The sequence below is a fragment of the Geospiza fortis genome, unplaced genomic scaffold (assembly GCF_000277835.1).
Source record: "Geospiza fortis unplaced genomic scaffold, GeoFor_1.0 scaffold166, whole genome shotgun sequence".
NCBI classification, from domain to species: domain Eukaryota; kingdom Metazoa; phylum Chordata; class Aves; order Passeriformes; family Thraupidae; genus Geospiza; species Geospiza fortis.
In genome coordinates, this window is record NW_005054310.1 from 11939297 (window position 1) to 11951900 (window position 12604).

Here is a 12604-nt window from a genome sequence, read left to right on the forward strand (position 1 = left end):
ACTGCAATGTGCAATCCATATTTCTCACTGCTCTGGAAAATATTTAACTACTGACAGGAGGGAGAACAGCTCCACCAGACAACAGGAGGGCAGTGCTGCAGAGCAGTCAGGAATCTGGCTGCCTATTCAAAAGGCAGGGCTCCATTCACATGACCAAATAAGGATGGTCAGGATCTGCTATTTGACTCTGGGCGTGAGTGAAATTACACAATTTGCACCCATACGACTAAAACTCCAAAGAGGGTGGTTTATGTGTTAGCCCAGCTAGACAGCTTACAGGAGCAGAGCTTTATGATACCTCCTCTGATGTCTTCTGCATGGTATTACATCACCCAAAGCATATATTTGAGTACTTCTGAAAGAAACCACTTAATGAGGCTATTTGTATAGCTGTTGGGAAGAGACTTTACAGTCAAGGCCCATGCAATCAACACTTTCAGAACTGGTAGCTCTTGCTTTCCACACCACTTTTATCAATAATCTAAGCTTTGCTTCTTCAACTTGATTTATACTGACTGAATATAATACTCTGGCATCTACTTAAGTTACACTATCTGGAATTAACATGCACACACAAAAGGTGTAAACAAAGCAAAGTCTATCTTTTGAGTCAAGTAGCAACCAGATGAGTGGGATTGATCTGATGAAATATAAGTGTCTATAGTACAGACATCTGAATGTCAGACAGTGGCTTTGGGTTCCCTCAGGAAAAAACAAGTGCCTATATATTCAGATTCTTCTCAAACTAAAGCAGACATCCATATCACATTAAATTTTTTCCCAGTATGTGGATACTTACAGCTAAGTCAATTAAGAAAATGGAAAGTAATACAGATATTTATTGTACTGCATGTTTTTGAGATACATTTTATTAAAAGAATTCATTGTGACTCAAGTAAGGTAGCCCCTGGCACTTTTGTCCTGGACATTTCATGCTTGCCAGCGCTTCTAAACATGTGCAGACTGAGCAGTCTTTTACAGCGTAAGATAATTTTAATTTTATTTTGAAAGATAACAAGCCTAATTCCACATTTCATCTCTTCTGAAAAACAAGAGAGAATCCACAATTTTCAGTGTCTTGCTTTTTCTGGTGTTATCTGCTATCTATTTTAAACAAAGTGTTTGTTTTCAAACATACATTGTCAATCTCTTCTACAATTATTTCTGTTTGAAATACCAAAGGGCTCCTTAGGCCTCATCTTTGCAGTGAGAACTCAGATAATGAGAAGGTAAACCCAGCAGTGCGTACAATTGAGCAATAAATGAACCTCAAAAGATTCTGCATTTCACCTCCAGCAAGAATTCCTACCTATAAAATGGCTAATCTTGCAGGAATTCAGGCACTGTTCTATTCTTTTACAATTTATAATGTATATTGGGACTCAAAACCCAGGCTGCTACTAAAGTCTGAACACAGTATGATTCAGTTGAAGCCTTTAACAAACACAGCTGGGCTCTCTGGTCAGTCTCTGACAGTGAGGGGGAGGCATGTCACAGGCAGAGGAATCTCCAGTGGCAGGCTAACCATGAGGTACTCAGACCATGAGGGAAATTTGGAATTTATTTCAGTGGTTCACTAAAAGGGAAAATGCTCTTCTGCCAACAATGCTGTCTTTTAAAACAGGCTTCTTTCAAAAAAAGGATTTTCCCCCAGATATTTTCTCTGTATTTCAGCTTTGAATGAACTAGAATAATTATTTTTATCCAATTCTTTCTTCTTAATAGGTTCTGATATATTACATGACACCAATAAGAATTTCTGCATGGCAAATGTATGGCAGTCTTCTGAAAATTATCTCTGCTGCACAATGAACCATGATGTCGTAAAGGGAAAGGAACACAATGAGTTATAAAAAATGGAGAATTACATCTTTCCTTGAGGCTTTTTGGATTATTCCATACAGAGAAGATACAATTCTTGATTGAATTCTACAGAGCAGGTCAAAAACATACAGAAAAGACATGACTATCTACTTGACTCTTCTATTACAAACTGTACCAATTTTTTTTGTGACAGCTCACATTAGATGTTAAAATGGCATTCTGTAAAACGGACTTGTATTTGGAAGCATATTCTGATAGATACAGAGTGTATTCATTCCTGCAGCTCTTGCGATTCATGATGACAGACGATTATGAAGCCAGAGGACTAAGTTTTTGTTCACAAAAATCAAGGCTGGTCTCCATGGCCAGCCAGAGAGCTTGGAGATACTCAGATTGGCCACTGGCAGCTGCAATGAGAGTGGTTTCATAGCTCCAATGGATGGTGTGATTCCCCTCAGGGAACTGCTAGATTTCCCAGCCTAACAAGGAGTAAAGGACCAGTTTTCTGACTTGATAGTCACTGCATAGAGTCTAGAGAGACAGCAGCTGTCACAAATTACTGATGCCCCATTACACACCAAGCTGCATTTGGTTGATTCGATTACTCATCAGAAGGGCAAAGAAATGTCTGGCTGTCCTAAAATTACTTCAAGCAATGCAATGTCAGATACTGACAGATCACAACTGACCACAATTTTTTTTCCCAGTGTAGTGTTCTCTACAGTAATATAAAATCTCAACATGGCAAAAAATATGCTTCGCAAAAGATTCTAACAGGGAATAAACAAATTCAATGGGTTCTGTGAAAGTGCATCACAGAATATCACTATTTACTCATTAACACTATCCACAACCCAAATTCATCCAAAGCCAAAGTTTGACAAGAACTTTGCAGTGGAAGGTCACAATGGTAAAGTGATTGCAGAGGTCCCAACATGTAATGTGAGTGCCTAGTAGGAGTTGATAGATAGACTTGTTCAAGAATTTCTACCAGAACTGGAGGTTTGTGTCACCATGCGAATGAAATTGTTTTGCAAACAGCAAGTGGTTTTTCTGACAGGAAATATTTGGTATCCAAGATAAAATTTTGGCTAAAACAATAAACAAGATGCCATATATCAGCTGAAAGTAGCTAGCAGTGCAGCAGTTAGCACATTTAACCTGGGAAACTGAGGCTTGGCTCACTGCCTGGAAAGGAGAGTCACATCTAAAAGGCTGGTAAAAATCCTGTTGCAAGGCTCCCTTCCCCCCAACCCTGGAGTTATTCCACTTGGTGTAAATAATTAAATGCTTATAAGATCAAATATTTGTAATCTGATCTGTCATTTTTCAGAGAATTGACTTAATTATTCTGTCAGTGCCTGTGTCCCAATGAATATTTCATTGATATACAGGGAAGAGCTTTACTATGAGTTATCACCTACTCATTGACCCAGTGTCAAGGCTGAAGGAGAGGTTGGGAAGAAACAGACTAAATGCACATTCAGGCCCCCTGGTGTGGACCAAGCATTGAGGCATTTGAAGTCAAAGAAGCTCCCTGGTTTCCAGAAAAGAGAAGGCTCTCATAGTCTTCCTCCCTCTCTTCAAAGAAAAATGCCACAGGCTCTCTTTCTGAGCAATTCAGAATGGGGAAAAAATTGTAAGTCACAAAGTTCTCTGGGTGGAAAAACAGTTTCTTCCCAGCTGCATAAATCCAGAAGCCAGGAGAAGTTGAATTTTATTTCTTTGGCTCCACACAGGTGTGCATATTGGCAGATCATCTGATCCAGGAGTGGGTACTTACACCTTTCACAACAACGTACATCTGAGAAGACCACTTGATGAAACTGTAGGGTATGTTTGCCACAGTCACACAGCCTACAGAACATATGGGCAGGTAAAAGTCAGGATAGGAGCAAGCCGAGACTATGCTTACAATAGCTTATTTGTCTCCATTAACAAAACAAATGCTGAGCTGTGCGCTGTCGGTGTAAGAGAAATACACTCCCATTAACAGAACACCTGTTGTTTATTTAAACATGTCTTCCATCTTGTTTTGCAAGCTCTGGTGCAAGGCTGGCTCATACGTTGCATGCATCCCAAAAGGATCATCAAGTCCAGCTCTAAAGTTAAATCCTCCATATGGGGATTGAACCCATGACCTTGGTGTTATTAGCACCAGTTAAAAAAAACATGAAGTTTAACATCATAAATCCCAAACACTTCAGAATTAAAGAAATTAATTGAAGGAAAGCAATATTATTCTGAGAGTTCGGAGAAAAGGAGAAATGTGCACTTATCACACCCTATGAAATTGTTTATCAACTTGATATACTGGGCCTAGGCACATATTGTTCTCTTTTTCCTTACATAGTGTGCCAGAGATCACAGCATTTGGAGAAAGAACTCTACCAAAGCCTTTGACTCCATTTTACAGCACACTGTTTCATTCTCTATTAATAAAAAAGTATACCTAGAAAAATTTCAAATTATATGTTTAGTAGTGGTTGTACCTGCTCCACCTCATTGGCTGTGTACTGCATCACTTCATTATGCTGCTCTTCCAACATTTCCAAGTTCAACTCCTCTAAGAATTCATTCCTTTCATCATCCAGCCACCCTTCCTCCAGCTGCAAAGAATACATCCGTATGTTATTTCATGTTAGCAAGGACACATGCTAAAATAGAGTAAACCCAAATGGCAATGCTTGACTAGTTCTTTTTATTCTAATGATTCTCTTCAGAAAGCCAGGCGGTAGGAGTTCAAGTTCACATCTCAAAAAAAATAGAAAAGAAAAAGGATAAAAAGATGAGATTCGTGTCTTTTATCCTTTCATAAAACAGTATGACTGATTTTCTCTCATAATGAAGGAGACTGCACAGCACAGACATTATTTCCTTTCAAAAAGTATGAAAGGCACAGCACACAATCCTGAAGCTGTCATGTTCATTACTACTTAGAGACCCCGCACTGCAAGAATGGCAGTGTTACTAATAGGGCCAGGAGGCAACTGGTCTCTTCTCTCTAACAACCTCCATTCCAGCCCTGCTGCCACCACCTCAATGGAAACCTTATGCTGCGTTTCTGTCACTATCTTCCCACTGATCTTCCAGGTAAACAAATTAACAGAACAGGGTGATAGAAAGATGAGGTGACTTGAAGGGAGGCAATTTTAGTTCTCCCGATGTGTCTGGAAGCAAGGATTTTCTGTTTGCTTGTTTTTTTCTTGCCAAGTATAAAACAGTACATTGACATTTGGTGAACACAATGTTGCAAAAGGACAGGAGGGGATGCCATGTTTTCTGTCAAGTACATATCTCTTCTTGAACCCATTTCACACCCTTCACATCTTTCAAAACTGATAAAACAGGCACCCTGGCCTAAAATGCTGTTCTTTCAATTTTGTTCATTATGCTTATATGTGGACATGAGCATGATCCTTTGTACCTGCAATCCCTTGCCAGATGGCACAGTGCATCAAAAAGAAAAACACTGGTCAGTGGCACTCTTGGCTATAACGACAGGATTGTAGCACAAGGAAACACTGAATGTTTTGTCATTGATGAAGGAACCACAGGACAATGGTGACAAAAACATGCTAAAAGGAAATGCCTCAGCATAAGACAATTACAAGAATACCGAGTACTCATGTCCCGAGATAGCAAGAGAAATGTAGCACAGGCCAACTCCTAGAGCAGAATTACCATTGCCTCCAAGCCAGGATATGTCTGGTCACAGATGTCAGCCAGAAAAGTTACACTAAACCAGTAGCAGTAGTAGCAGTAGTAGTAGTAGCAGTAGTAGTAGTAGCAGTAGTTCAAAGCTACACAAGGAGTGACTGATGTTGTGTAGTACTTCTAATCATATACTGGCAGAACATCACTGTTTCCTTAATAAATTCTGATGTGGTTTTGCCCATGTCAACAAATTCTGTCCTCTTATAAAGAAGCCTTTCATCATTTTCCCTGGTAAAGCCAGCCACGTACAGTTTGGGATTAGGAGGAGACTTTCTTCCTTGAGGACATAATTTTTATGTTTGTCCTCAATGGGACTTTGAAATTGTTCTGTGAAACATCCGGTAGTTTTGTTTACTTGTCTTGTTTACTTTTTTCACCCCAAGGAAAGCATGAGCACAGCCTCCCTCTGCTGTAAAGGACACAGTTTAATTCACCCCATGTGAGAAAACTGCAGAGATTAACAACTTTGGGGGATGAAAGATGAATCTCACTTGGGCTGATTTGATTGCGGCAGGCCCATTATGTAACTAATAAGAACACTTATGTTATGTTACAGCTTTTGAAAGAAAACTAATACATGCCTTAGCATACACGTGCATTACATACACTGTGTACACACTCACACATGAGAATGCATGTGTGTGGTGTGGTTCTCTGGTGCTCTGTTTCAAAACTTAATTATTCACTGCACATATATGTGGTCAGAGGGGTTTTCTTCCCTGTTACTGAGGGAATGTGCTCAGCAGTTACCCTTCAAGGCTGCAATACTGCCATTACAATTTTCTATCTAGAAATGAAAGCCTACTTAATCCTGCTAGTTTTTGGCAAGTCAAAGCAACACAACTAGAAGAAATCAGCTGACAGCCTGATCCCTGACCTACTCGGGCTTTTTTATCAGTTTTGTATGAGTATATGCTTAAAACACATAAACTGAACACAAAAATCCAGCACCAAAGGCCCAAACCTAAACTAAACCCTACTTATTATTTTAAGGAGTATTCATGTGGGAAGCTACATTGGTACACATAAGTAACTCCTTATCTCATATTACTCTTATCATATTGACTCCTTATTTCATGTTGACCAGTCTAAACAAATACAGAGACTGAACTCTCTCTGAACTTTCAAAATTTCAGCAACTGACAACTACAATTTTGCAGTATAAAGTGAGGCACACCTATTTTTGCTGCACTTTGTCACTGGTTTTTTAAGAATTGTTTAGCTTCCTGAAAAATATAAAGGATATGAATGCTGACATTGTGACTCTTTTATAACTACAGTATTTAAGTAGAGATTCCAAGTGGCACTGAATCACACTTATTTAATTTAATTTATACAGAATATGCAGCTAGTGAGCCTGAGAATATCAGAACAATAGCATGAGAGACAAATGGCAACTTAACCAACCCTGAATTGTTGGCAGATAGAACAGTGACAATATAATATCCTTTTGCTTTGCAAAGGCCTACAAATAGAATATAAAGGGATACAAAAACAGCAGTCTTCTACCACTATACCTCTTCTTTATCTGATAATCAACCTAACATCTGTTCCCTGCAATGATATTAAAAATTCTTGGAATAGCAAGATTCTTGGTATTGGCATAATTTTATTTTTAAATCATAAATATGTTTCTAAAAGCTTTTGAAAATGCATGTCCCAAAATGTAGGCATGTTTTTGTGACCAGGGTGCTGTTAAAACAATTAGATTTCCATTTGCTGAATGAGACTGTAGAGAAAGTCCCATAATTTATACACACATTAATAGTTTACATGCCTGGTTATAACCACATATCATAAAACAACCCCTCAGAAATGACAAGCTACTGCTTTGTGCAAGTTCATATAAATTATAAACTTCATATTAAAGATAAAATTGATAAACGTTAAGTATGGGAAATTTATCCCCTGAACAAAGCAGAATCCTCTAATGAGTAATGCACAGTTTTCAAGTTCTACTTCATATTTTACTAATATCATATTGGTGCTGCCAGCTTTATTTATATACCTGCTCACTCTGCTGGAAAAAAAACTTGTTTAGTTTGGGGAAAACATGCCCTGGTAATATCATATTATTTTCTTTGTTGGATAAAAAAGGGGCAAAGCTCTGCAATTAACTGTTTGCTCCTTTTGTCAGTAACTTTGGCATTCCCATTTCTTGGCAGCTCATCACTTGCAGTGACAGTGAATGCATGGTACAGCCCAGGTTCTGGCTCAGTGCATCTGTTTAGTCTAACCTGCATCTCTGGCCTCGCCACCAGCAACACAATTTTCCTGCATTCTTCGCTGGAGAGCAACGCCACTGCCTCTTCCCTATTCTGGACATCTTGGCCATTTATCTAGGAAACAAATGAAAGTGGCACATTAGTTTCTATTTCCACAAAGCAACACACAATAAAGGGCAGATATCAGCTCATTCGTGCTGAATGTATGGACAATGAAAATTGCACAACGGGCTCATCTTCAGCCCCTCGGTTGTAAGTGCCTTCACTCAATTATGCGCTTACTGTAAGAGCTGTATTGATCGTTGAAGGATGGTGGACATCAGAGGAAGCAGTTATGTTCATAAATGTCCAACCTGTGCCCTGGTAACATACATCTAGCAACACAATTAACCAGCCCCTGACAGGTGACGTTCATCTTTCTCCGTTCAGAGTAATGGAAGTGTCACTCTGAGATAATAGTGCTGGTGGAAGAAGACTGGTAATGCTACAGCTGAAATCAGTCACACTGAATGCTGGTAGAGAGCCAATTAGAGAGCTACAGTATTATCTCTCACCAGGCAATACTTTCAGGCCACTGCTTGTTGCTGCTCCATTTAATCATTTCATATTTGTGCGGACAGCTTAGTAGCCGGTACCACACAAAACATATGTATCCCCCTTACAAGGGGATAATCAAAATGAAAGTAGTTCTTCAATGAAACTTGTCTTTTCTTGCTACCTTTCTTCTATTCTGTAACCCCATTAAAACAACGACATCCATGACTACATGGAAACAAACACAATTTTCATTGTCCAAAAACCATTTATGAAGGAATCAAATAGAAATCTTATTTCCCATAAGAATTCAGTTTTGTCCAATTCACAGCACAAGAAGTGGATTATTCTCATTGTGGCAACAAAACCTCCAAAATTTGGTCCATTTCAAAGAGAGTGAAAACAAAACTGGATGGTAGAAATACCTGAATATTTTTGGTGGGAAAAATCTTCTAATGGTTCCATTTCAAAGTACCAGTTGTAATTTCATTTCCATTTCAAGTCCATTTCAATTTGCAGTTGAAAATCAAAGAGAAAGTTGCATTTTTGTACATATGTTTGGCCTGAAAGCCCTGATTCAAAACCATAGCTTTAATTCAGATTAAAGAAAATCCCTGAATACCTAACTGGCAGGGAGCAAAGTGTCTGAGACTCTTCAAAGCTTACATGATAGGACAGTTGTGGTCTGTGGGAGACCAGGTAACACAGAGCTGCCCTAAGATGAAAAGCAGAGATGCAGCCACAGAGAGGCTTGGGAGCAGCCTTGGAGCCTGTACAAAATATCCCCAGATATGGTGGCTGCACACTACCTGAAGGTGGCCACCCCATCCCAGCTGCACTATCATGGGGAAAGAGAAGACTTCAGCCTGCCCCATGGACTGTGCTCAGCCTGCAGGTTCACAGCTAAACACAGCAAAAGTTCAGGCAACTACCACGAGGACTGCCCTCTTAAAACTTTCCCTTGACATTGTAACATTTTATTTAAAATACTCAGGCAGTTTTCAGATGCTTAGACTGTAAAGGTTGGTAGTTTCTGAGAATGAAGAGGGGGCAGTTAGAGCCTCGAAAACAAGACAAAACCTGCTGTTATTTTGTGAGGAATACACATAACAGCATTCCCCCCATAGCCTTAACCAATGCTGCCTGCCACCCACAGAAAACACCCCTGTGCTCAAGGATCTGTATCTCTCCCAGCCTCAGTGTAATCCACCCCTAATGGCACCGTCACCTTCTATTTCTCTGAGCTATCTCATCAATAAGAGGAGATAGAGGGTCAATGTGTTTTCAGATATGAAAGTAAACCCCACATAACTCTCCGGGTGTTAACTTTAATGATAAAATTCATAGCAATATATCAGCGCTGACATTAAAGTAATGCTCCAGTCCACAAGAGGATGCCAGAATTATCTATGTTTTCTCTCACCCCTGGAGTCTTTACTCAAAATTGAAATGAATTGAATTTCATTAGGAACTGGAGAACATTTGCCTGAACTGCTGTTGGCTGTCCACCCAGGAATTTTACAAAAAGGAAAGGAGCAGAAACTTTCAGCAAAGATATTTCATGCAGAAATGAAAAGATTGGAAGGAAGGAACAGACTGATCTTGTGAAAACCTGAAAGCTCATCTGCTTAAATTAATGAAGGGCAGTTATGGAACATGTTACAGAAAACCAACCTGTCATCACTAGGAGTTTCTTCTGGGGCTTCAGTGAAAAAAGGCAAAAATACAAGGCAAATCAACTTGGAACTGGAATTAAAATTCTACAATACAGCAAAAAGTTTCCAGTCAAGTGATTTTTGGTAGCTGTTTCATGATTTTGCACAGTGGTGAAAAATGCACTACCCATTGCTGGTTGAAAACGGAATCCCACTGCCATTCTCGCTGTTTCCCTCGCTGTACAGGTACACTGCCCTGTGCAGCAGCCAGCCACGCACTAATAACTGTGACACACAAACCCATGCTCTAACACACAAACCTATCTTTGGGGTAGCTCTTTAAGCAAGTGGATCAGCAGAAACAAAGGAAGGAAAAAAAGCCAAGGTGGTGGATTAGAAAAGAATTCAGAAAAGCAATGTATTATTGGGGAAGGAAAGAAAATATTAACAAAAACCTAATTAACCCCCTCCTTAAGTTCGTTCAAGATCATCCTTCTCTAAACAATACATTTTTTGCGTGAAAACTCTTATTATCTATGCTTACCACAAAAGAGTTTTACTCAAATTTATTCAATTGGTTAATGATCAGCATGTCTTTGACACTCATATTTATGTCTGCAGGATCCTGTTTAGAATTTGACACTGAGATGAACATAGTGGAAATGAGATTTTCTAATAAATATGGGAAAAAAAAAGACATGGGACGTAAGTGCATGAGCCAGAACGAGTTTGTCAGTCTCATTTTTCAGTACACACACTCTAGCTCCCAGCTATTGTGTTAAAAAACAGACAGGCATGGATTTTCTCATCGATCACAGTAACAAAGAGAACTATCTTCCCTCATTAACAGTCCACAGAGAAGATGGCACTGCATGTTTGTCTGAAGAAAGAGTTTAAGGAAGAGTCTCTTGTCACATACTTGCAAAATGCGGTCTCCTTCACGGATCCGTCCATCTCTGGCAGCAATGCTGTTTGGATCAACCTGCATGGGACAACAACCAGCAATTGAACATGAAAAGACTTTAATGGGAAATTTTAACAGCTGCACAATTGCAAGAGTTGAAAAAGTGCAATTTTTAAACAGTACAGAGGCAAGCCGAAGTTTCCTTCAGAGTCACAGAAACGAAGCAGTTTTGTAAATGATTGTATATGAGCTTGTTTCAGATAAAAGCCTTAAGACACAAAGTTGGGAGCATATGATTTTCAAATTAATACTTTGCCACTGTCAGGCATTAACCTTCAGCTGTCAGAGCATTAAAAATTAATGAGACACCCTTTTCTCCAGAAGTTCCCTATGGGCTGAGAAGGTTCTGCAGCAGTTGATACCTCTATACAAAGAGGCCTCTTTTTGGGCGTGATTCTTTTTCTTCCATGGAAACATTTACTATTAAATTATTATCTCAGTAATCAATCTGTTCACAAGGAACATCAAAAAAACTGGAAGGATCCATATTGTATAGATCACTCACAGGTCCTGTAAATCATGCCTAGTCTGAACCAGTTAAATTTAAGTTAATTTAACCTGAACAGATATTTAGGGCTCCAGTGATAGTTTATCAAAGACACTACAGCTCATCCCTGAGTAATGACCTACTGTTTGTTGCAGGGCAATTCAATCTATCACCTTTCATTTGATGGTTATCTTAAAATATTTATTTTGCCTCATCATGACATAAGTTCTTTTTTCAGATCAAAAATTTGAGTTGAGCATTGAGTTTGCAGGATGCACCCTCTATGTGTTTGATATTATTTTCTTCTTGTGCATTGTCATAAAAAACAATGAATCTGAAGTCCTTAATCAAGTACAAAAGATAATATTAATACATTCACTTTCAAAGGTCTGAGAAAATTTTATCATGTAGGATAAACAGAACACTTCATATATAATCCTGGAACATATTAAGAGATTCCTGAACTTTCTTTGCCCTCACAAGGTCAAACAGACTTTAACAGCACAGCTTAAACAACTGGTGGAAGATATATTCGTAGGTAATTTATATTAATTCCTCATTCTTGTTCTAAGGCTGTGCTTTTCAGCTTAACATTGCTACCAGCCTCTTTATGTATAATCTTGCCTTCATCCCCTTCACTGATACATAGGAGAATTCTGTCTTTTCTGATCCTCTCCATCCATGAGCTCCACAAAGAATTTAGAATCACAGAATGTCTCAAGTTAGAATGGACCCACAAGGACCCCATTAAGTCCAAAAATCTGTTCCTCACAGGACTACCAAAAAAGAACCCCACCATATGACTAAAAGCTTTGCCTAGTTGCTCCTTTAATTCTGACAGGCTTGGTGCTGTGACCACACCCTTGGACAGCCTTATTCCAGGAACAAACTACCCTTTTAGTGAAGAACCTTTCTTTAACGTTGAAATTTGGTTCAACATGTCAAAAAACTGACCAACTGGGATTGCAGCTCATGCAGAATAATCAGCAGGGACCTTGGACTCAGAAGAGTTTTGTTATAACCAGAATAAAAAAACCTCTTAAATAAAAAAACTCAAGACTCAAAGGGAGATGGTGTTCTTGGAAGTCTTGTGGACTGACCTTGTGAAATGCTAACAATCTGTGCTGGGTGCCAAGTTTTCTGAGTGGAGCCAGTGAAAACCTGAGGATTCATCCCACCTCAGTATTTAGAATTCTAT

At 39.0% G+C, this 12604-nt stretch overlaps 1 protein-coding gene across 1 annotated transcript in view; it reads right to left on the reverse strand.

Moving 5' to 3' along the window:
- PDZRN4 (PDZ domain containing ring finger 4) overlaps positions 1-12604 on the reverse strand; it is a 101209-nt gene that overhangs the window by 3689 nt on the left and 84916 nt on the right. Inside the window, exons 5-7 of the mRNA XM_005419263.2 lie at positions 10875-10937; positions 7779-7880; positions 4317-4433 (exon numbers count right to left, since the gene is read on the reverse strand). Of these exons, the coding sequence (XP_005419320.1) occupies positions 4317-4433; positions 7779-7880; positions 10875-10937 (282 nt within the window). The remainder of the gene's footprint in view (positions 1-4316; positions 4434-7778; positions 7881-10874; positions 10938-12604) is intronic.